The sequence below is a fragment of the Oryzias latipes genome, chromosome 22, assembly GCF_053564925.1.
Source record: "Oryzias latipes strain Hd-rR chromosome 22, Olatipes_Hd-rR_3.1".
Lineage (NCBI taxonomy): Eukaryota > Metazoa > Chordata > Actinopteri > Beloniformes > Adrianichthyidae > Oryzias > Oryzias latipes.
The window spans coordinates 16,613,782-16,640,089 of NC_136258.1; the positions used below are offsets into that span (position 1 = coordinate 16,613,782).

General features: G+C 38.6%; 1 protein-coding gene across 3 annotated transcripts in view; it reads right to left on the minus strand.

Moving 5' to 3' along the window:
* Positions 1-3,698: 3,698 nt before the first annotated feature.
* The window catches only part of LOC101168829 (latent-transforming growth factor beta-binding protein 2), an 83,553-nt gene continuing 60,943 nt past the window's right edge, over positions 3,699-26,308 (minus strand). For 2 of the 3 annotated variants that reach the window (XM_023951597.2, XM_023951596.2), the window contains exons 19-38: positions 24,253-24,372; positions 23,984-24,106; positions 23,702-23,827; positions 23,470-23,595; positions 23,186-23,311; positions 22,892-23,017; positions 22,423-22,548; positions 21,542-21,667; positions 19,120-19,242; positions 18,478-18,585; positions 14,101-14,223; positions 12,349-12,483; positions 11,234-11,431; positions 11,075-11,167; positions 10,777-10,905; positions 10,441-10,581; positions 10,123-10,296; positions 9,752-10,000; positions 8,582-8,731; positions 3,699-5,982 (exon numbers count right to left, since the gene is read on the minus strand). In XM_023951597.2, the coding sequence (XP_023807365.1) occupies positions 5,807-5,982; positions 8,582-8,731; positions 9,752-10,000; positions 10,123-10,296; positions 10,441-10,581; positions 10,777-10,905; positions 11,075-11,167; positions 11,234-11,431; positions 12,349-12,483; positions 14,101-14,223; positions 18,478-18,585; positions 19,120-19,242; positions 21,542-21,667; positions 22,423-22,548; positions 22,892-23,017; positions 23,186-23,311; positions 23,470-23,595; positions 23,702-23,827; positions 23,984-24,106; positions 24,253-24,372 (2,798 nt within the window). In that variant the 3' untranslated portion in view covers positions 3,699-5,806. The remainder of the gene's footprint in view (positions 5,983-8,581; positions 8,732-9,751; positions 10,001-10,122; positions 10,297-10,440; positions 10,582-10,776; positions 10,906-11,074; positions 11,168-11,233; positions 11,432-12,348; positions 12,484-14,100; positions 14,224-18,477; positions 18,586-19,119; positions 19,243-21,541; positions 21,668-22,422; positions 22,549-22,891; positions 23,018-23,185; positions 23,312-23,469; positions 23,596-23,701; positions 23,828-23,983; positions 24,107-24,252; positions 24,373-26,308) is intronic. The other variant, XM_078941368.1, reaches the window with a different exon arrangement.

The following is a 26,308-nucleotide window of genomic DNA, read 5'->3' on the forward strand; positions in this document are numbered from 1 at the left end:
TGTTTAAATATGCGAAGTCCAGCTGGTGTGTTGAATGAGAAGAAAACCAATCAAATCAACACAGAAATTTATTGTCTCAGAGATTAAGTCGTAAAGTGCTTTGGGCCTTCAAGGAAGGTAGAAAAGCGCTATACAAGTATATGCCGTTTACCATTTATTATCATATATATGGACAGAGTTTACTCTGAAAGGCTTAAAAGAACATATCGGATACTTAAAATCTATTGCATTTTAATATGCCTTTGGCGTTTTGGTTCAAAATTCAAAAAAAGAAAACTACCTTTTATCTGTCTAGATCTAAATAGATGGACACGTAGATGTGAATGCCGTTAAAATAGAAAAAAAATATATAGAGTTAGGACCATAAATATTTGGACAGAGACACATTCTTTCTAATTTAGTTTCTGTACATTACCACAGTGGATTTTAACCCTTGTGCTATCTTAGATGACCCCACCCTTGCATTGACGTGTTATTCCTACCATGACAAAGGTGGATAAAAGTGGAAAGATTGCATGTAATCCATGGACACCAGTGAGAATCACAAATCATTTAAGAAAAAAAGGTTTAGAGCACTGTCTAGTGGGTCTAGATGACCCAACTCCCAATGTTAAAGTGGCTAGGATAGCACAAGGGTTAAATAAAACAACTCAGATGCCATTGAAGTGCAGACTTTCAGCTTTTATTCTGTCCTGTGTCACGTCATCAATAAACACTAGTGTCCCAGTGCCACTAGCAGCTATGCACGCCCAGGCCATCACACCGCCTCCACAGTGTTTTACTGATGATGTGCTTTGGATCATGAGCTTTTCCACGCCTTATCCATACTTTTCTCTTGCCATCATTCTGGTAGAATGTTTTTCCAGAACTGCCCTGGCTTTTTTTAGATGCTTTTTAACAAAGTCCAATCTAGCCTTCCTATTCTTGAGGCTTATGAGTGGCTCGCATCTTCCAGTACACCCTCTGGATCTACATTCATGCAGTCTTCTTTTTATGGTAGACTTGGATATTGATACGCCTACCTCCTGGAGAGTGTTGTTCACTTGGTTGGCTGTTGTGAACAGGTTCCTCTTCACCATGGAAATGATTCTGCCATCATCCACCACTGTTGTCTTCCGTGGACGTCCAGGTCTTTTTGCGTTGCTGAGTTCACCAGTGCTTTCTTTCTTTCTTGGGATGTACCACACTGTTGATTTTGCCACTCCTAATACTGTAGCAATTTCTCGCATGTTTTTTTTTCTTGTTTTTTCAGCTTAATGATGGCTCCTTTCACCTGCATGGAGAGCTCCTTTGACCGCATGTTGTCTGTTCACAACAAAATCTTCAAAATACACGCACGAATCCTCTAATCTACTCCAGGGCCTTTTATCTGCTTCACTCATTATGACATAACAAGGGAATTGCCCACACCTGCCTATGCAATAGCATGGAAGTCATATGTCTTATTACTTACGAGCCCATGAAATGAAGGGATTGTGTTTAAAAAATGCTTTAGTTTTTCACATTTTTATGCAATCTTTTTGTTCAACCCATGGAATAAAAGTTGAAAGTCTGCACTTCAATGGCATCTGTGTTGTTTTATTTAAAATTCACTGTGGTAATGTACAGAAACTAAATTAGAAAGAATTTATCTCTGTCCAAATATTTATGGTCCTGACTGTAGTTTGATTTTAACTTTAAATACTTCCCACATATAATATATATGTAAGCTCTAAAAACTATAAATAAGCAAATTACATTTGTATAAGATGCTATAAAATAATAATGATACATTTCGTTTAGAGTCCCTCTCCAGTCATATTTTGATACATTTTAAAAGTGTTACCAGTGTTCTTTTATTCATGATTATGCTGTTTCTAGTTGCGGCAGGAGTTCATTAGAAATTCACCTCTGAACACCCAGAACTCAGTGAGTGGGACTGTTGGCCAGAATAAGGCTGCACCTACTTCCCATCATGCATTTGTTTATACGCTCTCTTTCTAGCTTACAGCCCTTCACACCCCAACCAATTGTGGCAGGTGGAGTGCCACTTAGTAAACTGGTTCCACCTGTGTGCACCAGCTGCTATTTTTCTTTGAAATTTTTTTTTTTTTGCTTTCAAAAATATTTTTTACTCTCAAAATATTTATTTTTGCTTTCAAATTTTTTTATTTTTTCTTTCAAAAAATTATTTTGTGTTTGCAAAACATGTTTTCACATGCGTTGTGTCTCACAACGCATCAACGAATCATCAGGCTGTTTGATGGTAGCTTTGTCACACTAAACTGAAACTTATGTGAGCAAAATCAAAGATGGGAAAAAAGCAAGATGAGACACAAGGCATGCGAAAGCATTTGTTTTGCAAACGCAAAAATATTTTTTGAAAGCATAGAAAATAATTGAAAGCAAAAACATTTTTTTTGAAAAAAATCGTTTTTGAAGGCAAAAATAAAAAAACTGAATGCAAAAGAAATCTGAAAGGCAAGATAAAAATTTTGAATGCAAAAAAAATAATTAAAGGGAAAAAAAAGGAAAAAATTTGAAAGCAAATATTTTATATTTTCATTTGCAAACTAGAAAGTTTTGTTTGCAAAGTGGTGGTGGAAACAAATTACACTCCATACAGTCTTGCCTTAAAGTTGCTCCAGGTAAGGTTTCATTGCTTTTTGTAGCTTTAAACCCTACTGGGCACAAGGGGCGTCAAATTAACGTTTTAATTGTGATCAATTAAAGGCATTTCATTATGTCAGGATTTAATTGCGTTAATGTCATTTTTGTGGTTGCTTCCATGCTGTACGTTCATGTTTGATAATGAACACCTCAAAGAGCATTATCCCACTATATATATGTGTGTGTGTATATATATGTGTGTATATGAAAAAACAAAATTAATATATATATCATCGTGTTTGTCAGAAGTCAGAGCTCTGTTTCCCCCTCTGGTCATTGGAAACAGAGCTCACAGTTCACTGAAGCACTGCACTGAGTCTCAAAGTATTGTTTGTGTGACTCTGCCTGCATTACCGAGCTTTCTATATGGATCTGATCTTCTGATTTCCTGATCCTGTTTTGTCTCTGACGTCTCTGTCGCCTGCCCCGAATTTCGCCTGGATCCTGACTACGCCTGTTTTTCTCTGATGCACCCATTGTCGTTATTGACCCCTGCCTGCATTAGCCGGATTTAGCTTAGTGGACTTTTTAGCTGAGCTAATAAACCTGCTGCAAGTGGAACTAGCCGTCTGCCTGTTTTGTGACACTGTTCTTAGCCTTTCAGAGTAAACTGTATTCATACATATGATAATATATTACCTTTGGCATACTAAAGGACATTTTTTTTAATGAAACTTTAACAGAACGGCCACAATTCTTCATTTTTTTTCCTTGGCTTCATTCAGTGGCACCTAACCTGGCAACTGGAGTCAGGCTTGTATTTGTTAGTCCTGCAGGTGGCAGTGTGACATAGGCAAAAAGATCAGAGCAAACCTCAAATATAATAAAAACATTATTTTTATCTATAAATATAAAGGCTTTAGGAAGACCGATGAAATATATTTCTCACAATGATTATAATTACTTAATATTTCCCTTTAACTGGATTACAACAAATATTCTTAGTCTAAATTTCTAAATAATACACCAAAATAAACATTTTTTAACTGCAGTGCTTCAAAAGAATGTTATTTTTTTTACATTTGTTTTAACAAGAAATTCTCATAGTCCAATGTTTTTATGTTTTATTTCAATGACTGATTACAGACAAGATGTAAACTAAACATGTAAACAAAACAGCTTTCCAATAAGACATTTATCTTCATTTTTGTTAAAAGTTTGATCTTATGCCTCATGGTTAGACTTGTCTGGGCCAGGCAGTGACTCAACAACACCAGAAAACACATTATTAGAATGATTCTGTTGCTTTTGAATGCTGGTTTATGTCAGAAGTGAATGAATATTGTCTTCCTGCCAGTGTCAATATGCATGAATGCTATGATTATATGCTGCACATGAGAGAAAATAAAGATGATAAACCAAACAAGAATGTTAATACAATTTTAAAATAAATTACATATAGAAAAATATTGTGATGAAGAGACGTTGGAGATCATACATAAATGAATAAAAAAAAGATTCTCAAATAAAAAACAAGATTTAAAATCGTGCTGTCATCCCTCCCTCTTTCAAAAGAGAATCATATATTTTAATGTATATATATATGGTATCATTGTCTGCTCCACAGGGCAGGGTATACACACAGTTCCTATGGTTCAGAGTCCACCTCTCTCCTCTTTTGCAAAAACTTCAGAAAAAAAGACAAAAGGCAAATTTTTACAAACACACATGGGTCTCATTTTTGTGTAAATAAAAATGTTTGTCAAAATATTAGTTGTGCCATATTAAAGGAAGATAACATGTAGCAAAAAATAATACAAAGTTCTGTACAAAACCTTCTGTCTTTACATGCTTGCAGAAAGGCACACTTTGTGATGGGAGATTAAAGTGTTCTGTAGGTGTGTGTCACCACGGCAAATAACCAGTGTCTCCTTTTAGCAGTCAATTTTCGGAGAAAGTCCAATGAAAGAAAATGTCTAATGGAAAACAAACAAAATTGAGCTTCATGAAACTCTAGAAAATATGTTAAAATAAAATGAACAATATGAAATTGAGACATTTTTGGATAATTATGTAAGAGATAATGGCAGAGAAAGTGCACATCAGAAATTAACACAAGCCGTGGAAGCCTTCGCGAAGTTCGTTAATTTCTTATAATGCACATGTCGAAGGCCATTCTTGCAATAAACCATCATCACTTACAAAAGAAATAAATATTGTGTTTTTAGTACTTTATTCTTGGTATTTGTTCGGTTTAGATAGCTTTTTTTCACAAAAAGCTGACTATTTGTTACATGGTGCGGAGTGTTGTCACTGTAACATGACAACGCGCCACTTAACCGCCTGAGCCGGCACTGACCTCAATTGCAGCGGCAAAGAAAAGTTATACGGGTTAAATAAAGGATTGTTTTTGTCCAGATGAATCAAAAGTTTGTTTTAAAGAAGCCAGTGCAGTGATATAGAGCATTTAAGCTATGTAACCGGAACTTCTTTTTTGGTTGTGCAACATCACTGTGGATTATCATTTTTTAATGCACACCCAGCAGCCAATCAGAATCGAGTATTCACTCGGACCATGGTATAACTACAACATAAAATACATTAACAGTCTCCTTTTGAATTTGCACACGCTGAAGCTTGTAATTGAAATATTTTTGTGAAACTCACTGTTTTAATTTTGGTTGATAATTTCCTCATCTTGAAAGTTCAAAATCAGCAGGTTTATGGAAAATTCTGTGGATAAAACACATGGCTAGTTTTGTTTTTCCATTATCTTTCTGTGATAAAAGTACATGTAATCTCTTTCCACATATGCTCTCTGGTCAAATGGTTACAAGAAAAACAAAAATGACTACGTTTGCCCTCTGAAATATTTTCTTAATGTACAGGGGCCTGTCGTTTCAATGAAATAAATAATGTCATTTTACAAAAAGTAGTAAACAGAGATGGGAGAAAATCTGCCTATGAAATTGTCAAGAGTTTACTGAATATAAGAGATCAGTTTGTGAAATCCCTCTAAGGCAAACAGAAAGCTAGTGTGTACTCAAAGCTATGTAATACATTCATTGCACACCTCCTAGACTTCTTGAATGTGAATAAAGAGCAGTTGTGTGTATTATGTTAAAAAATATATATATTCTTGGACGTTTTAGCGGTGCTGTTGCAGGTTTAGTGCCAAAGGGGGTGGGTGGAGGATCTTCGAGGAGAAGTCTCTCTCTCAGTTTTCAGAGTCCCTCGTCTTTGGATCTGGGATTGTTGGGATGCACGTGTGCGGCTTTGCTGAAGCCACAAAACCCGCAAAACAGGTGCATTTGTAGGATCCCTCAGTGTTGGTGCACTGCCCGTTGTGACACAAAGGAACCTTGTCACTGATGTCCTCGCATTCATTTATGTCTGCAAGAGAAGGGGATGAGTCAGTAAAAGTTATAACTGCATCTGGTATGGAGTTGTCTTAAGGCTTTGAAAGGTCAAGAATGCAAAACATTTGTATTTGTGGGTACCAAGCAGAACAAATTAATGCAAAAAACAAGGTTGATAAAAGAGAGCATTTGTAAAATACTGTATCTTCTCTTCAAAATAGTTTATATTAAATGTTTAAAGAAAGACTAAGTCCTTATTATCTAATCCAAAAGTGGATATAATAACTTGCAGAAAAATTATTTTATGTCAAACTGTCAATTTAATAAAATGTCAAAATCTTTTTAACCATAAATCATGACAATTCATTAGACTGACTCAACAATCATGACTTTGGATGCTCAAATATGATAAAGGTCTTGCATATTTTGTCAATACTACTTGAGTTAATAATAGGCAGTATTACAGTTATTATTATTCATATTTCTGAAGCCTGTTGCTATCTCCCAACTAAAGCTGGTTAGACAGCAAAGTATATGAAATAACAAAAGACCAAGGCCCAGTTAAATATGACACATAAAAGAGGTCACAAAAACTGTAGCAATGACAATGCCAAAGAAAATGAGTTTGGCTTCACGTCTTAGTCACGCCTTAAGTCACATGCACCTGTACAGGGATTGACCTTTATGGGTGCTGCGGCTTTTTGGGTTGTCTGGGCGACAGCTGTAGACGGGGAAGAGGGCCTGCATCTTTAGGGGCGCTTAGGTGTTATCTTGTAGTTTTCTTGAGTTTTTTGCAGCCACTTAAACGGATTTCATGGAAATGGAACGTACCATTGTTGTGAGTGTGGTAAGTATATTGTGAAGTTGTCACAAGAATAAAGCAAGTTACATGCACTTATGAAGTATGGGGAATTTTGTCGTAAGGTTCACGTAGGCTCCATAAGGACCACAAACAATTACTGCATGCACGAACTGTGCGCCTAAAAAGTGCCTTACGATACACAAGGGCTCAAACACAAAATACGCTCTGCTTGTCTAATTTCCTAATTTCTAACAGCTAGGTTGCAAACAAGGGACACGCTAGCAGCACATTATTTATTTTCAACAGTACTAATGGAATCTCTACGACCTGACGCTATGCCTGTAGAAAAAAAATGTGTATGAGGCTCACCAAACAATCCTGAACTATATTTCCTGCATGCCTCCTGCATGCCCACTATTTGCCCGCAGACAGCTTATACGGGGAGTCATAAGGGCAGTTGTGACTGAAGTATAAAAGGCAAATTGGTGGCAACCTAATAAGTTCCTCAGGTAAGGAAGAAATCACTCTCCCAGGTGAAGAAGTTTAAGTTTTGTAGCACCTTGTAGACAAAGCTGTCAAATTACTATTGGTATAACAGGAGTAAATGTACTTAATTTCTAGGCTGGCTGGGGAACACCTTAGTGTTCTCCTGGAGGAACTCAAGAGAACATCTGGGCATACCTGCTCTCCACAGCCTGGAAAAGAATTTTAACTGTTCTTCAAAGTAAAAACAGAATATAATCAAAAAGCTGGACCTTTTAAACATTGAAATCAAGGAAATATGACATTTATAGGAGTAATCAGTCATAAAAAATAAAGCAAAATAAAGGTAGGAATCTCTTGCACATTCCCCAAATGGGACATTTCAAATGAAAACAATCACTTTGAAAATGTGAAAGGAAGCTCAGATTTGAAGAAATAAATTTTGTAGCTGCTCTCAGTATTATACTGTGATGGAGAAGCACGTTTAGTTTACACGTCTAAGTGTATCTCCTCCTCTGTAAGTCACTGTTGAATAAAGGTGACTCCTGCAGAAGTGTAATGTCTTTCAGGATTGTAATGCAATACCCTTAGTCAAACATGACGCCATGTTGCGTGTCAGCTGATCACAAATTCAACCTGAAGCTTAAACCGTCCAGAGCTGTCACAGTAAGAACGATGGCAGAAAAAACAGCGCATTAGAAAATGTTTCCTCTTGGCGTTCAGCGTGTTGTTCTTTCCCAGTTTCCAGCTCTGGAGGTCTGATTCTCATTTCAGATTGTTCACTCTTAAATGACCCTCTGTGTGTGTGAGGGGTTGAGTTCTGCTGAGGAGATGCAAGTGGTCATGATTATATAAGGAGGCATGGCATGAGGTTCACAGCTTCCAATTCTCTTCGCAACCAATCTTCGAAATTAGCAAGCCTTGAACCCAATAAGGCCCGTACATAGAACTTTATTACATGTAGACATCCTCACCTTTTTTACATCTAAAAGATGTATCTTATGTAAGACACAGTTGGGTTAGATTCAAGGCTGTCTCACTCAAGCTAGTGAGCAGCTAGGGAATTTGAGACCATCGAGTAATGCAAAATGCTTTTTAAGAAGGGAACTTTTTTCATTAGTTTCACATAACAGCACAAGCTTTTTGCATTTAAAGTTTCTTCCTGAACTTGATGATATACAGCATAAAGGTAATCCAGAACATGCCTAAAAGCGGCCTAAATGTCATGGACAAAGCCTGGTTTGAGAGCAACCTTTCAACCTACAATTAAAAAAAAAAAAAAGAACAAGGGTAAGAGATCACTCTACTGGAAAAAGTAATGACAGTCTGACATGACCAACCAACTTACCAACACAGGCCATCTTGCTTAAGTCAAGTTCGTAGCCGTCAAAGCAGTCACAGGTGTAGCCCTCCTGCACACGTACGCAGCGACCATTTTCACACCCATTTAAGATCCCACATTCCTCCGCTTGCAGACCCTCAAAGGCATTGTGTTGCACTGATTGAACAAAGATATGTGAAAAAAAATTAAAAGGACCGTAATTTAAATTAAAAGTAAAAGTCTTACATATTGTTGATTTCAGTTTATTTGAAACCACCTAAAAAAAGACACTTTCAAAATAAGTTAGCCAGTTTGAACAGTCTCATAGTTTTAGTTGTAAAAATAAAAAAGGCTGAACAAGAATGAACAATGAAAGTTATCAGAAGACACTTAAAAATCACAAGATCTGCTCACAGCTCTGGCAGATTTAGTTTAAAGGGTCTATGCTACAAATTTATTTTACATTTTTACTTTGATTATATATTGTTGACTCAATTAAAATTTTTGTAAATGATGGTGCATTTTTGCAACCTCTTCTTTAAGACTTTCTTGCTAGGTAGATTTAATTGTGTATCTGTTCTTCTATATGGGTAAAATATCACTAACCTACTAGCAGAAACAGAAGACTAATGACTAAAATGACTGAATGTATTATTATTAACTTTAATTGTGGTCTAACTAAGGCAGAGATTGTGCTGATGTTATCGGCCAAAAACAATGTCAAGATCATCAATTACGGAAAAGTGACCAGAATGATACACCGGAGGTGCCTGATGAAAGGACTCCATATCACTTAGACTTGGTCTATATTATAATCTTATAGACTCTATAAGATTCAGTCGTCTCTTTGGTCCAGAAGGTATACAAGAGAAGAAATATGGTAGATGTTGTTATCATGAGCAAACAATTGTGTTATTATGAGAAAAAAGGCAAAAATAAAAGAAAGGTAGGCTGTCTGTGGCTTCCATACTGATTTAGTCATAATTCTAAAAGATTTTCTTTTGCTACAGCCCATCAGTAAACAAGTTCTTGCGTCAAAAACCTCAATGTTTGGGTAACAAAAGCTGAAGTTAGGCAATTCCTTTTTGGGTTATTCATAATAGTTAAAAAGGAGACAGGACATGCGTTCCCAAAAACAGGCTTTCTTTTATGCTTAGAGTGTTGAACAGTCCAATGAGGCAAAATTCTAATACCCACCACTGTAGGGATTCACTGGATGTGGGTGACTCCCCGGTCGCACAACGGGGACACGAACAGGTGGCTGCTGAACGTTGTAGTCATGATCATTAAACAGGGGGACGCTCTCAGAATTTTCATATGTTCCTGCAGGGCCACCGTAGTTACCCCAGTATGGAGGGCCCTCAGGACCATACTCAACTCCTATTTGATCACGAAGACTATCTGAGCCTCCTTCCCAGGGCAAGTTGCACATTGTTGCATAGTCAGCTGTGTGACAGCAGACGGATCCGGGTTACCATCAAAAAATAGGTCAGTATAAAAATTAATTACATTACTGCATATCCCAGGTGTTTCAGACTGTCTGTCTATTTGTACATGCTTCCACTCACCAGAATCTTTCGAGGGGCAAAAGGCACACTGACCGCTCCAGGCAACGCCATGCAGACAGCAACACTCAGTGAAGGTAGTTCTGCGCTCCGAGTGAGGGTCTGCACACATGTTGTCCCCCTCCAGTCGCTGCCAGCAAATATCCTCATGCACATCTTGACCATATTCAATCGTTTCTGGGACAGAAATAAGAAAATATCTTGTGTGTCTTCGTTTAGTTGCTTAAGGTATTTTTTTACAGTTTGTCCTTTAAAAAAGAAAAAGATTTGAACTATCAAAAACAACAAAAAAATAATAAAACACTTGAATGTATCCCGCACCTTCTGTACTGTTGAGACTGATGCAGTGGCGCTGCGAGTCATCCAGGACCAACGGAGGACTGCAGAAACAGTTGAAAGATCCAGCCGTGTTCACACATGCGCCATTCTCACAGGTATTCCCAAACTGACACTCATCAAAGTCTAAACTCACAAGAACAAAAAGAGGCCAAGAGTTAGCAAACGAGACCTTTGAACAGGTGAACTGGTTAAACTTTTCTGTAGTTGTTGCAAACTTGCCCTTGAACAGAATTAACTTTACGGTAAAAACAATGAGGTCATCAAGTTGGCTCTTTGTTCTATAATGTGTTATTTTTTGTTGGCTTGGGTTGCTCTTACCTACACACTCAAACCGGATGTTGTCATAGTAGTAGCCAGAACGACAGAAGCAGGTGTATGTAGAGAAGATATTTGAACACTGTCCGTTCTTACAGATCTCTGATCCGAACATCTCACATTCATCGGCATCTGATGAAGAGATTTGTACAATTGTTATAGAGCAGAGGGGAGGAAAGAATTGTCAATTGTGAAGGCACACGTTCCCTTCATAAGAGAACAACAATTCTAATAAAATTTACAAAACACATGGAAGACAGCAATGCCTGTATACAAAAGTTATTGAAAAAATAGTGTGCACCTATGTAAGGCAGGCCATCTCCATGACTTTGCCTCAATGAATCCGACAACGGTAAAATTCCACTTCCGTGAGGACACAGCTGGTTATAATCGTCTGCAGAAAAATAAAAATGATCATTTAGGGTAAGACTTGCTCAGACCCACAGTAAAGTTTGTGTACCTTTTCCTGGGAGAGGGCAGGTGTGGATCTCACAGTTGTCTCCCCAACCTGCCCCCGCGGTGCAGCAGCACTCCTGCTTAGTGGTGTTGCGAGACAAGACGTTGTTGCAATAGTTTGCGTCATTCAAGTTATAGTAACACTCCTTCCTCTCGTCGGTGAAGGGGATGACTGGATAAATGTGTTCGGGGTCAATCATAGCTGTTGGTGGGCAGAGAAAGCATATTTAGACCTTTTGCCACACATTTTTAGTTCTGAGGCATATGTGTGTTACTAAAAGGATTAGGTCAGGGGGACAGTTTGAACCCAAATAATATGATTAATATCGCAATGGCATAAAATTACATGATAAAGTGTAATAATTCTGCAAAAATAAGCAGTGTAGATCTGGAGGACCTGTCTTCCTCTAATAGGTAAGGCGTTATCATCCTATGGCACTGCTGACCCTGTCCATTCATCCAGGGCCATGGCCTCAGGCCCGTCACCCTTAAGCTGCTGGCTTACTCAAATAGAAACACTGGCGTGTGAGTCAACATCATACCAATCAGCCTCACATGATTGATTCACACACGTCAAAAGCAAACAGTGGAATGTGGCAAAAAGGTACACAGTGGCATAACTGAGGTTTAGTGCCTGGGCAGAACAAAAAACATCCTGGGTAATGGAGCACTGCTCAGCAATGTAAAAATCCTGATATGTGCTTTACAAGCTCAATTTGCAATGGTCTTTTGAGGATTCGCTTGAGTCATCTTAGATGTAAAATTGTAATCAAGTATGTCGGTGTTTGCAATTGCACTTTGGGACCATTTCTGCACAGAAAAACATGGATGCTCTCTGAGCTGTAGCTGCCAATAACTGTAACTAATAATGTTTGAACTGAAACAAATTACTGTAATGCTTAGGGAGGAAAGACATAATTTGCATCAAACCCACCTAACCACCCCACCCTATGAAAGAAAGGAACCAGACAGGTCAAAAGATACTTGTGGCGTAGGCCATATCCTCCTCGTCACCCTTGTTTGGACAATCAGAGGCGCCTCATTAAATCATGGATAACTTCGTCTCCCAATGATGGGATTGTGAATTAAGTCCTGTGACTGCTTATATTGCTCTAGTACCCATGGAGCGGCACCGGTTGGTGATGGGATCAAATTCCTCATTGTCGTTGGGGCAGATGCACAGGAAGCTTCCATCGTAGTTCTCACACAGGGCCTCCCCACACAGAGCCGAGCTCGTCTCACACTCATTCACATCTGAGGAAGGCAAAGGACATGAGGTCAGCAAAGGTCCAGGCCCTGAGAGACCATTGACTTAATGCAGGGATGTCCTTATTTTTGGCAAAGAGGGCCAGATTTGGTGAAGTGAAAATACCATTCGGCCAGCATTTAATGCAAATGAACTATTTAGTAAAGATCTTATTGCAATGGGATACTTCTCATTTCTTCATATAATACAGAAACATATCTAAATAGATTTTAACCAAATTAATGTGAATTTCATATTCAAAGAGGAGAAATAAACTAAAGAAAAAGTCTGTATTGATAAATCATGTAATAAAATGGTTATAGTATAACGGGGTGGGATTATATAAGTTCGCTTCCTTCCACTCACTTTCAAGCAATATTTATTAGTATGTCTAATTATCTTACATTTGATTAGTTACTTTATGAATGTACAACTGATGATTATATTGCTTTGGTGTATTATTTCTACTTAATTGCTTGAAATAAACCATTTCAAATAAAAATTCAAATCAAATCAAAATGTATGGAAAAAACAAAAAAACGTTCATCAACAATAAAACATGTTACATGTAAACCCCTAAATTGAAATTACCGATATGTGAACAGGATAATAAACAAATAGTTATCTTATTCAGAAGTCCAAACTACAGTAATTTTGATCACAAAAACAAATAAATTTGTTCCTCTTGTTTGTCCCTTTGAAGGTCAAGTAGCCACTGGTTGTTGCCACAGGTTTACTGTACAACGTCTAGTGTAATTTAGCCAATAACAATCAAGAAATCACGCACACTTAGAAAGTATTATTGATTTATTACAGGCACCTGTGAGCTGGCAGAAATTTGAATGCAGACTGGATTTTGGGCATGCCTTACTGCTTTTGATTCACTTAAAAAAATGTTTGTATTAAAGTTTAAATTGCTCATACCTAAAAATACTAATACAAATATTTTTTTCTGTGCACAGATAGGCATGACAAAAACACTATAGGGCTTTTAAAAAGAGACAATGCTTCTAAATATTTTTTGCATTGATGCAACATAATAATACCCCACTAATCCCATATAGAAAATAGCATATACTTTTTTAAATTTTTCCTTTCAGCTAAATACAAATTGAGTCACATTTAATTAATCAAAACAACAAAAAATTCATTAAATAAAATAAAGGGTTTTGCTTTAAAAAAATAAATAAATGCATTTTTACATAAAAATTCTGTATTTCTCTTATATATAGTAAATGTCCAAGGATAACATACTTTTGCAGTCCAATGCAAAAACAACAACAGTAGATTACAGGGTCTTTGCTACTGTAACTAATCTTTTGATTGTTTTTTTAAAGATTTTTCATGGCTTTCTGTCTGTGCCTAAAACGTTTTTTCCTGCTTTAATGTAAAAAAGTAACAAAAGTGGATTAGTTAATTTGGACAGAGGCAGTGAAAAAGTGAGATAAAAAGGTTGATTGTTCAAAAGAGCTCCTTCCTGTGTGAAAGATAATTCAAAGATAATTCAAATCAGAATCACAATACTGGATATAACTAATCTTATCCATACTTTCTTTTTAGAGTTTCGTAAAAAAAATCATTGAGTATAGCCATACAGAAACATGCATTAGACCGGGGTTACGCACCAACACATTGTGTCACATCCCCGGCTGGGTTGGTGTATCCTTTGTCACAGTTGCAATGGAAGGAGCTGTTTGTGTTCTCGCAGAAGCCGTGTTCCCCACAGTTGATTTCACTGTCGCACTTATCTGTGATGGGAAAGCACAACAAAAGGTGACCACAGTTCAGGATTTACAGACCCGATCTGCAAAACAGACCTTCAGACTTCATCCCTAAACTCAGTGCTGGTCACTACTGAAAGGACCATTCGTGAGCCGACGTCAAAAGATGGCAGAAAAAAAAGATGACATGCTTTATTACAAGGGCCTTCAAATTCTTTTCTGATTTAATTTAAAATGACCTTCTCTTTGCGTTTTTGTGTTTCAGTGAAGTGTAATGTGGATCTGGAAACCTGCAACCGAGGTTTTTAGTTGTGTCAAAAAGGTGCGAAGCAACAGCTTCCAGATCACAGCCAACATGTGGTGCGCAACCCCAAACGCTCTGCAAGAAGCTGAAACAAAACAGCTTCAAAGTCTGTCATGAAGACAGCCCCCCCCCCTGAATTCTGTCTTCATACATGCTAAAACTAATCACGCTATTCAGGAGGACTGAGAACATTTTGTGGCCCAAAGTGCAGAATAGGACTCAAACCTGGCAAATGTTCAGTACTTCCTTTGCATAGCAGTAAATCACAAAATAGGTTTAATACTCTGCATGTTTTATGTCACTGCAAAAGCAGCTTGTTGACACTGTTAGACCTAGACCCTGTTGCGGCACGACTCATTCCCCCAACAATCACTGTTGAAAAAGCACCATTTGTGAGCAATTTTTCACATATGATTAAGTATTTCTTGGCATCTCCAGTAAAGCAGGATAGCCAAAAGGTCCAAACTACAGGAGAGTGAGGCTGATTATAATTGTATAAAAAACAATCAGTGTTTAATGTGTGCACTTTTGTCACACAAATTTGTTTTTGTGTCAGTTTGACCTGCCACTAGTCTCTGTATTTGTCTGTTTTCTCGCATGTTGCTAAGTCTGTTGAAACAACCCCTGCTAAACAATTTTTTAAATACAGAAAATCTGTTATTGTTCTCCACAATTTTAGTGCTAAAAATCATGAAGCTTATTAGTGCCTGCTATAATTGGATTTTACTGTTAGTTTGTTCAACAAACCTCCACATTAATAAGACATTTGTTTAGAAACCATCTGACCAGAGCTCTCTAACTGATTTAATGCGTCCCTAGAGTGTCTTTTTTTTTAGAATGTCTGTTTTCCAAAGGAAAATAAGATTTTGTATTTTGCAAAAAAAAAAAAAAGATTAATTAAAGACAGCAGTAAATATCATGTTCAGATTTTCCATGAAAAACAATAATTCCTCTGCAGTCATCACCCCCTCACTGAAAAAGCAGGATCACATTGTTTTGATCAGTTTCCTTAGGTTTCACATCCGGCTCAGACAGAACCAAGCTGAGTCATAGAGTTACAAGCACCAGCATCTAAATATGTTTCATTTAGCCTCTGAGCAACCGTAAAGGCTGCATCAGTTGAGAAAAGCCAGAATGTGGGCCAGCAAAACTGCAGCCAATGTGATTTAAAGGCCCTACTCAGCCAGGGCTCTGTCTTCTTCTTCAACCCAGACAACTGCTTTCTCAGGCTTACTGGACGAGCCAGTGTTCCTGTCCCAACTTGGCCATTTCTCTAACATGCCTCTGAGGTCACGAACAGATAATAAAATACAGAGACAGAATCGTCATTGTTGTTAAAACCAGAAGAATTTACAGGAAATGCTGGATAGGACAAAAATAGTTAGAATAGACTTGTGGGCTCAGCTGGCTGCAAGATGAGAATGAGAAGGGTTGAGACATACTGTGCTGAAAAAACCCCCAACCCACTGGATTTACATGCTTTGGATGCAGAGAAGTGCAGTGAAAGCTTGTTTTTTAGGGCTGGACTTGAATCAATTACAGGAAAGTGAAGAGAACACATTTTTCCTTGTGAATATCACTTTGGCTGTATATAGTATATCGTCACAGAAAGGTGAAAAAGTATTATTAGTGAAGGGTTTATTGAACATTTCGTCATGTACATGGAGGCTAAGTGGAGTAAAGATTACTGGAATAGCAGCAGGAGCCAGCTCGGAAGTCTGAGAAAAAGAATCTCCGCTGATAAATGAAATCATTGTCGAGGACGGCATTCCATTGATGTGGAACTGGAACAAAATCGGCTACAATCCTCGTGTTCTGATGAGATGCAATCAAATTACCATCCCTGGGAGGAATGAGAGCATCCAGAACAAAACTATCCTAATAAATCTTGCTGTTGTGTGTATCGTGCTGTGGCAAAACTGCAGTGACAAGATTACATGATCAGCTGTTGAAATCTGTCCCCCCAAGGAGAGGGGTTGGCTCGCTAATCACAGCACCAATTATATGTGGAGGGGGAAAAGAATAGAGCGGAAAATTTAAACAAGAGTTCACATCCACAGGACCCAGGACAGCTTTTCTTAGTCTTTCCATTAAACTATCTGGACACACACAAGGCAGGCATTTGCTCGAAAGAAAAAACCGAAGAAGGTAAGAAGTTCAGCTGTGAGGACAGAAGCTGAGGTTGGGGACTAAATGAGGAACAGTGAGGACCCTTGCGAGGGGTTCGACACTGGTAGCCCAGATACCTACATCTGAATTAAATAGAAAACGTAGTTGTGAAATGGTCACTGTGTCATTTGCTAATTTAAGGCACATGGCAGGGAAAATATAAAAATGGCTGACTGTTGGCTCACCCCACACAGCCCACACTTTCTCATACTTTTTGGGCAAGCCCTAATCTTATTGGATCCATATGCAAAGGTTATTTCACACGCGACCATGTGACAGGAGGTATATGTTCTCAAAGAAGTATGTGTACTTTTATTAGATCTTTAATCTGTTTTTAGGTTAGCAAAGAGGGAATTTCCCTGTCATGTAATGTCTATTCTACTTAAAAAAAAAACTTTCACTTGCACAGCAGCATGAGGTTTTAGACACATGTTAAAATCTTTTCTGTGCATTGCATGGCGCGGAGGTTGGTAAGTGTTACCACAGTCAAGGGGAACACTAACATAATGGCCAATTCAAAGCAAAAACAATGATGTAAAAATACATACATGGGGACATAGGTTTGCATTCATTTATATATAACATATATAAACGAATTTTGTCAGCCACAACATATTCATTTTTTCCCATTTGTGTCATAGCCTCCGAATCTAAACGGGCTCAGTGAGCCGAGCCAACATCAACCGCTGCTCCTTCAAAAGCAGGAGAGTAAAAATAAAACAACGCCCCTCACAGAAACTGCAAATTATGCCGTCTGCTCTCTTCCTAAATATCTGATGATTTTTACAAGCAGACGAAAATGCCCTGAAGTAATTGAGCTCCCTCCTTGGACTTTTATGGAGGTGACGGCAGGATCTCCCACAATTTCCCAATCTGAGGCGAAACAAGTCACTTTTGTGTGTGGCGTTGGGTGGTTAAGGGGAAGAGGGCTAGGCTCTCAGAGGGGATGTGAGTCAGACTGTGACTTCAAATTTTGCAGGACCTAGTGACAACCAGTGTCACAACAAAGCAAAACAACAGACAAAAGGGTAACAATTCCCCTGCCCAAAGATGAGTGCTTTAACTGTGAAACATCAACATATTTGTAGCTCCAAAAGTCATGACTGCATTTAAATCAATATAGGTGAGCAGGTGGTTTAAGTCAGTCTTGTGCAATCAGGAGCAGCAACACACAATCAGGATATGGACACTAGTGTGGTGGGGGTTGGAGGCCCAACCTGCAGCAGCATATTCCTCTCCCTCATCACCATCAACCGCCTATAGATTACAACAAAAACAGTTTCTATGGCCACTAGAGTGTTTGCTTCCCTTAAAAAAAAAAAAACAGATAATAGAAGTGAGGAACACAAACTATTCACATGTCCACATGGTGGCTAATAAACACAAGCACCTTTGATTGCTAGTAAACCCATTATTTCTCTTTTCCACTTCAATCCAACCGCTACTTCAGTGACTGGATCATTTCTTATTTTTACTCATGTTTGCAGTGAAAACAGCTGGATGGCTTAGTTGGCCTTACATGGTTCACTTTTCAGTCTACAGTTGAAATTCCACAACTAACAAGCCAAGCAAGCTATTCAAGGATGCAATATAATTTGCATCCTTGAATAGTTGAGTGCATTTATTACAGTCAAGTAATAAATGTACTTAACATTTAATGGCATAATAATATTTGCCTTGAGGTTCACCTGAAATTTTGAATTGAGTTGTCATTGGCATGTACATAAATAATAACCGGTAACATTTTCTTCAGCATTAAAATGTTTTGAACATAGCCCCTCATCTGTTTTTAGGGTTAAAGCACTCACCCCAATCTTCCTCAAGAATGCCTGACTGACAACTGTAGGAGCCTATGGTATTCTGACAGCGCCATGCGCCACATACTGAGCTTCCAAACTCCTTGCACTCATCCTGGTCTGCAAAAAGAGAGACAAAGGATTAATGGTCAAAAAGATGCTACAGATGCATACATCCATTGACACAAAAAGGAGGTATTTCTTGCTGGGTTCCTTGACTATGGGTATTAGCTGTGCTGCAGAAGTCAGCCAGGAGACCTGTGGTGAGGCTGTCCTCACTAATTGAAACAAGCTACAAAAATAGCCCAACATTTATAAAGACAACCAACAAATATGTAATGTAACTAAACAGAGATGTTCCAAAGGGAGAAACACCTTTTGGTCACAGTACGGCCATTCACACTTTCTTAAGGGAGTGGAGTGGCATTCAGGACTTTGGACACGTAATACAACAACTCTTCAGCCCTTGGGCCAACTTGGACAGCACAGTCAATTTCTCATGCATTATAGATAATCAATCACAGTCAACTGGGCTATTCTGGATAAGCTTAAGCCTTATGAAGCATGACAATGAAACACATACTGGCATCATGCCCGTTTATATTAAGAAAGGACATTTCAGAACAGAGAGAGTAGAGTATCGAGCTTCCTTACCATCACAGTCAGCTGTATCAACACTAAATTTAAAGCCAGCCTCACACAAGCACAGGAAAGAGCCATAAGTGTTGATGCACTGTCCCCGTACGCATACGTTGTCGTTGTTGCATTCGTCCACATCTGAGCTCCATAACAAAAAGAAAACAGAGAAATTAAATCAAGAGAGATAAGAGGGTCAAGACTTGTTAGACACTGACTATCACTGAAGATTTTCATCCACCCCCCATCCTCATCAGCTTCACTGAGAACATTTGAGAATCACAGAAAGGATGTGCAATCAAGTGCTTGTCTGAACATAAGATGCATTGACCATTTGGAGCATGTAATAGTATATCTGCAAACACAAGTCAAATGAGGAAAGATATCTACTTCAACTGGAAACATTTCCGCTGAATGCATGTTTTATTGGCTGCAAATGAGCAAATAATTGCAACATTACTGCATCACAAGTTGTGCAGTGTTGTCAGCGTTCCTGCAATGTGATCTTGTGACCTGGATAAAGGTGGAGAACACGCAGAAAAAGCTTGTCATGGGGAAAAAGCATAGTCTTCACTTGCAAACCTTATGATCAGATGAATCGTGGGAGGTGATGAAACCACCATTCCAAACAAACACAGATAAAGCATACATAAATTTGAGAGACTTAAGGTAAACACAAATTTATTGAAAATTGCTTTGGCAGGTTTCAAAAATTTTTTCAGATTTCAGTCCGAGCATCATTTTGGCGTCACCTGCACAAACCCGTCTTTCATCAACCTTAAAATGCTTCACTTTCCCTTCTCCTTTTTATTGTGGTATATGATCAGAGGGGTCTGGCCTTCACTGTGTCAGCACTGTACATGCCATTGCATACTGCAAGCAAATATATGACAAGCACTGATTTATAGGATAATTAGGGTCAAGTGTTTGTTGTGGCGGGCAGCCAAGGTACCTGATGCACACAAGCAATTTTCTCTGAGAGTGAGGAGCAATTCTATGCTGCTCCAAAGCTGCAGGAGGAGAAGAATATCCATGTTTGGGAATTGACTATGGTACTTCACTGTATGTGAAACCTGCTTTTTGAACACTAAATCTCTCCAGCATTGAACAGGGATAGGACAATATGACCAAACTGCCTCCTATCATCACCGGATATTGCCAGGAAACGTACAGTTTGTGTAATTGTACCTCCCTCTAACAATGACCTGCAAAAATAACACTGATCCAATTCGGACATCCTGTCCAAAACAATTTAATGTATTTTTACAGCAAACACGCCACTCTGTTGGAAATTCTTTTCCTGAGCATTTAGTGCCATTCCTTCTCCTTCCAATGACCAGTAGGTGCGGCTAGAATAACATCAAAATGATGTAAATACTGAGAGAGTTGATGAGACTAGGCTGAGCTGCCTTTAAGAACTAAAGATTACTGAGACAACAATCTGTTTGTACTAAAGAAGAAAAAAACAGAAAACCCCATTGAAGTTTGTTTGAAAAGAAATTAGAAGGAACCAGGTGTAGTTTACCATATAACCACTAGGGGATTGTTACACAAACACGACAATTCCCCTTTACAACAAAACTAAACACATTTCTGGGTTGAATTGAAAAATGTGGACAAGAGGAAAGCTCCAGGAATAGGAGCCCTCTGAGTTCAGACAATCTCCTTCTTCCCAGATCCCCACATAAGGACAAATAGTCGCTGGATTGCCAACATGGAAATGTTAGTTAAAGCACTGTCAGGTATGAATCCTTTTAGACATGTTTCTAGTTATGTAATCCTAAAAACACTTCTACAAAACTTTTCATCAACCAACTCAAGACCTGATAGGCAGGAGCAGCTAAAAGAGCCAATGGAGTTTGTGCATCAGGCTCCAAGAAACAGGCTGGTGTCCCGACATTTGTTCACATCTGGGTAAAAACATTATTATTGTGGCATATACACACAGTAAAATATCTAAAAAATACTTCCATCCAATTTAAATAACAACTGAGAATACAGTGTTCCCTCGATTATGGTGGGGGATACGTTCTGAAAATTCACTTTATACTCTTTTATCAGACAGATATAAACAATTTCACAATTCTCTCCAGTTAGACTCCTAAAGCTTTAACCTTTGCAGAAAAAAGTATATCTGATTTTGATAGAAGATTTATTTATGTACATTTAGAAAGCTAAATGCAGTCTGTACAGGACACCCGGCAAGGAGGTTGTTGATTGATAAGATCAATACCCAATCAGAACGCAGTGCGCTGTTAAACAAAAAGAAAAAAGAAAAAAGAAATGCAAAACTGCAAGACAACGTTTTTTTTTTTTTTTACGAAAAAGCGAGTGGGTAAAGGTTGAACTGCAATAGGGACAACTGTTAAAATTTAATGCAGACTGCATTTTTTTAGAAATCTAACATTTGAGCGACAGCGAGCCATTCACTCAGCTGTACCTTCACATGAGAGGCCATTGGGTGCCACTGTGAAGCCCGGAGCACAGGTCATGCAGGAAAAGGAGCCTTCTGTGTTGGTACAGACACCTGTTGGGCAAACGTCTGGAGTTTGGCACTCGTTTATGTCTGAAAAAAAGACGGAAAAAGTTAGCTGTAGGTCATCATCTGAAGCAAAGAACTTCTAAAGGAGCTGTTTTTGGGTAATTTCTTTGACTCGTCTCTCAAATAATATCATCAACTATGACTCATTTTATCTAAAAAACAGTAAGTAAAGGCGTCCTTATTAAATCTCACTGACAGTTTCTTATTAAAAGGGGATGAGAGATAAGTATGTGGGATGATCATCAAAAACACAACATCACACTAATTCAGGTGGTGTCTAATTACTGTGTCCACAAACAGACACGCCCCTGCTAATATGTGGAAGCTCCTTGAAATTTTTTTTTTTTTAAATATATCCTCAGGGTCAACAAAGCTTGCCAGTTCCTGCAAATGACGGGGAGGGGAAGTAACTGACTTCATTTCAAATCAAACCCCTAATATTTTTCATGGCATCCGATGATCCATTAAAATCCTATCAGGGATTGACTTGGACTTGGTTTTGTAAAAAATATTACCCAGCATAAAGGTCCATGTTATCGAGAACATAATCCTCCTGGGCAAAATATAATCAAAATTAGACAAAAGAATAAATAACTAATGAGTTATGTTTGATTTTATTTCAATAAATCATGACTATTCCTCTCTACTGATGTAACAGATCTGAAACCAATGTGAAGAACATTTAAGGGATGATATGTTTTTCATTTATCTTGAACTCCAGAACTTACAACAATAGGTTTGAGGGCAATTTTCTAAACATGTCAACAACCAGATCACACCTTGACAAGTGTGGCCATCTTCAGACGGCTGAAAGCCAGTTTGACAGCTCCGGCAGGTGTAGGATCCTTGGGTGTTCAAGCACATCTGGCCTGGACACACGCTGGACCCCAGGCACTCATTCACATCTGAAAAACATACACATGGACCCATGAGAGCACAAACCATGGCTTCAAATAAACAGATTTCCCCAATTATAATGTGTGGTCCGTAAAAAATGAGAAATGTCAACACCCCAGTGTTTTCAACCACACTATAAGAAAGCTTTTTGTCTGACATCAGATAAAATGATAAAACTGGATGATTTTTTTCCCCTCATCTTGACAATTTCTTCATATTTGAATAAAGAAATAGTACTGCCATGAGATTGCAAAATAATTATTACCTACTGTTAAACAGATGTGGCAAATATTGCGATGGAAGAGTTCATAGAAACGTTTAAAACAACAGGATGCTGCACAAAATCCTCACCATTGCATTGCTGTCCATCCTCAGAGACTCTGAAACCAGGCTGACAGACGACACACATGTACGAACCCTCGGTGTTTGTACAAGTCCCTTTGGGGCATGTAGTGGGAAGCGCACATTCGTCAATATCTGTTAAAAATGAGATTCACAGACCAAAAAAAGACTTCAAAATGGAGTAACTTTGTAGCCAAATCATCATAAACGAAAGGAATTATTTCCACCTACAAGCTTGTTCCTGTTATTTCAAATTAGCATGTGTGATCTGCGTTTAAAATAAAACATGTCAAGGAGTCAAACCTTTGCAGAATTCCCCGTCATGCGAAACTCTGTACCCAGCGGGGCAGTGCTCACAGGAGTACGAGCCCTCAGAGTTTAGGCAGATTCCATTGGCGCATGTAGAAATGGACTGGCACTCATCGATGTCTGAGTAATAACACACATGCATTGACGTAAGAAAGAAGTAAAGGGAATCCTGTTGCGCAACACAGGCAGTTCCATAGTGCGCTGGCAAAATGTGTTAAGTCTTTAACAGCCCTAATGGGTTCCACTCAGTGAGAAGCACAGCTGGGAATTGAATTTACCTTCACAGCTCTGCTGGTCCAGAGACACTCTGTAGCCAGCCGTACATCTGGTGCAAATGAAGGATCCTTCTGTGTTGGCACACACCCCACCCAGACACATGTCACCCCGGGCACATTCATCAATATCTGGAAGGATAAAAAACAAAAGAATTTACCCAAAAGTCATCCCCATCTACTAGAATTACCTTCATACCGGTGATTAATATACATCATTCTACAGTTATTTTCTTGCCTTCACATCTAAGTCCGTCAGCAGATGGTCCAAATCCGGGTCTGCAGTTCTGGCAAGTGTAGGAACCTGCTGTGTTGATGCAAATTCCCACAGGGCAGGCATTACCAGTTGCGCACTCGTTGACATCTAGCAAAAAAAAAAAAATAATAATTTGGAGACATTATGCTGCCGTTGGGAAAAGTCCAGGAGTGTGTGTGTATGTATGCGGATGGGGGGGGGGGGGGGGGGGGGGGGGGGGTTGTATGAGTTACACCCAACCACACTAAATAATCCTTCACAGACCTTCACAGGATTTTCTGTCTGGGGTGACTTGGTAACCATGGTTACAGGTGCATTCATGGGTACCGTCCAGATTGACACAAAGGCCGTGGTTGCAAACTTCCGGCAGTACACATTCCTCCACATCTGGAGGAAAGATATAGACGAGGAAAAAAAAGACGGGCCTCAGAAAAGAAAGACAACCGCAAACTCTTTATGGCTCTTTTACATGGTACTGCAAAGTTTCTGTAGTCGTTTTTGGGAGGCTGGCAGACTTTCTGACTGACAGTTACCTTGACAAACGTTGTCTGGTGAGAGTTTGTAGCCATGAAAACAGTTGCACCGATAGGAGCCCTGTGTGTTGACACACCTACCCCGCCCGCACACTGTCTGGTTCAAGCATTCGTTTACATCTGAAAACAACAAAAAAAGAATCATCACACAACAAATGGGGAAATTCAAAACATTTGTGTTTTTCCTTGTTTCGAGACAAGTTTATGATAACAAAACATTTCGAGAAATGCAAACCAGGTGCATCTCTGTTTAAGACGGATAAAAAATTCAGCAAAGCACTAACACATTACGAACAAAGATGGATTATTTTTTATTCCGATTTGACAAAAAAAAAAAACAACAACAAACAAACACGTCAATTTTCCATAACACAAACATGTCAATTTTCCATATTTTGCTATTGTCCTTTCTGTTTTGTTACTATGATTTTAATTTCTACTGGATTTGGATAGAAAACTCTTTCATAAAATAGATTTCATTGAATCTGGGCTCGCTTTAAATGGAGTGCAGAAAAACAGTTAAAGGATAATAACTCACAGTAACAGAAGTGATTCAATTCCATCCACACTCTCACCTCATTCATAAAAGTTTTGCACTACTTGCATCAGAGGCTGTATCTTCTGTTTTGTCATTCAGAAATGCCTGCAGTAAATTTAATAGTGGAATTTGTCAGCTTTTACTAGCATTTTTTGGGGTCAGGTTGTGGTCTAAAACAATGTTTAAAAGGGAAGAGAATCAAACAAAAGGAAGGAAAAACAAATGAGGTGTAAAGAAGATGCTCATGAGATAGAAATCCTGGAGCGCATAGAGCCGTGGAGTCAAAAAAAAGTCACAAACAGGGTTTTGTGTGTCTAACCACGAGCAGTGCCAGACATCTGTCAGAGCAGCCCGGTACCGATAAGCTCTAACAGGAAAAACACGCTGCTTTCTACATAACACCAACGTTTATCCTTGATATGGCCAATTGGGCCACAACTGCTACTCTTTAAATTAAATTGGCTGAAATAAATTTTGTAAACTCAGCATTTAGTGTTTTATGGGGCTCCAGCAGAGCTACAGACAAAAACGATGGCACCGTTTGTCATGTATGAACAAACCATCAGAGAAAAATTATTTACTTCCAATTTTACACCTCGTTTACAATTTCCTGTCTTATAAAAATGAAGAGATTAAAAATGAAATAAATTGTACTATGTTGGTTGCCGGGCATCATTTAACTTTAAACAAATACATCTGGTTTTGGTTTTTTTTCCAAGTCTCTAGGAAAGTAGAAAAAATGAAACAAATGCATGTGAAGATCTTTATTTTCAGTCAGTTCTTTGATGCTAACATTTTTGGAAAAGTGGCTCCAAGTTTCCCAAAAAATTCAAAAGATCCGCAGGGGAGAGGGGATGTGGTAAGTAAGAGCAGCCAGCTTGTTATGTTAGAAAGGTCACTTACTGGTGGGGGCTTTTTGTGTGTCAACCCAAACATAACATGCACTAAGGGCTGTCAGCAACTGTTTCTCCAGACTAAGTATCACCTGTAAATTAAACCAAGGGAAACATTTTGGGTAAGTGAAGAAACTTGTTTATGAGTCATGACCTCTTTCCAGCGGGGAACTGACCCTCGACTCCTCTCAAACAATGTTTCAAACTCTACAACTTTCTCACTATATTTAGCAACTTTCCAGACCCCCTTGGTGACTTATCCTCTTAAAAGCGTCTGGAGGCTAAAATTTGAAGGTATGTATTGTTCTGCTATTACTGTCTTCACAGAGCAAGAGTGGATGATCCTGTGAAGCTCCAGCCACCCCAAATCTGTCTGGAAAGGTTGGTGTGATAGTTAACTCTTGGGAGCTAGAGTGGAGAGTAGAGAAATGTACTCTATAATATTATTTATTATATTGTTCATGCTCTCTCCTTCAAAATATTTATCCATTCATCTCCTAAACCCACTTAATCCCCTTTGGAGTCACAGGGTTGTGGAGCCTCACCCAGGCACTGTTAGTTGAAGGTGGGATACAGTCAGGACATGTGTGTGGCTGGCAGGGCAACACACACACACACACACACC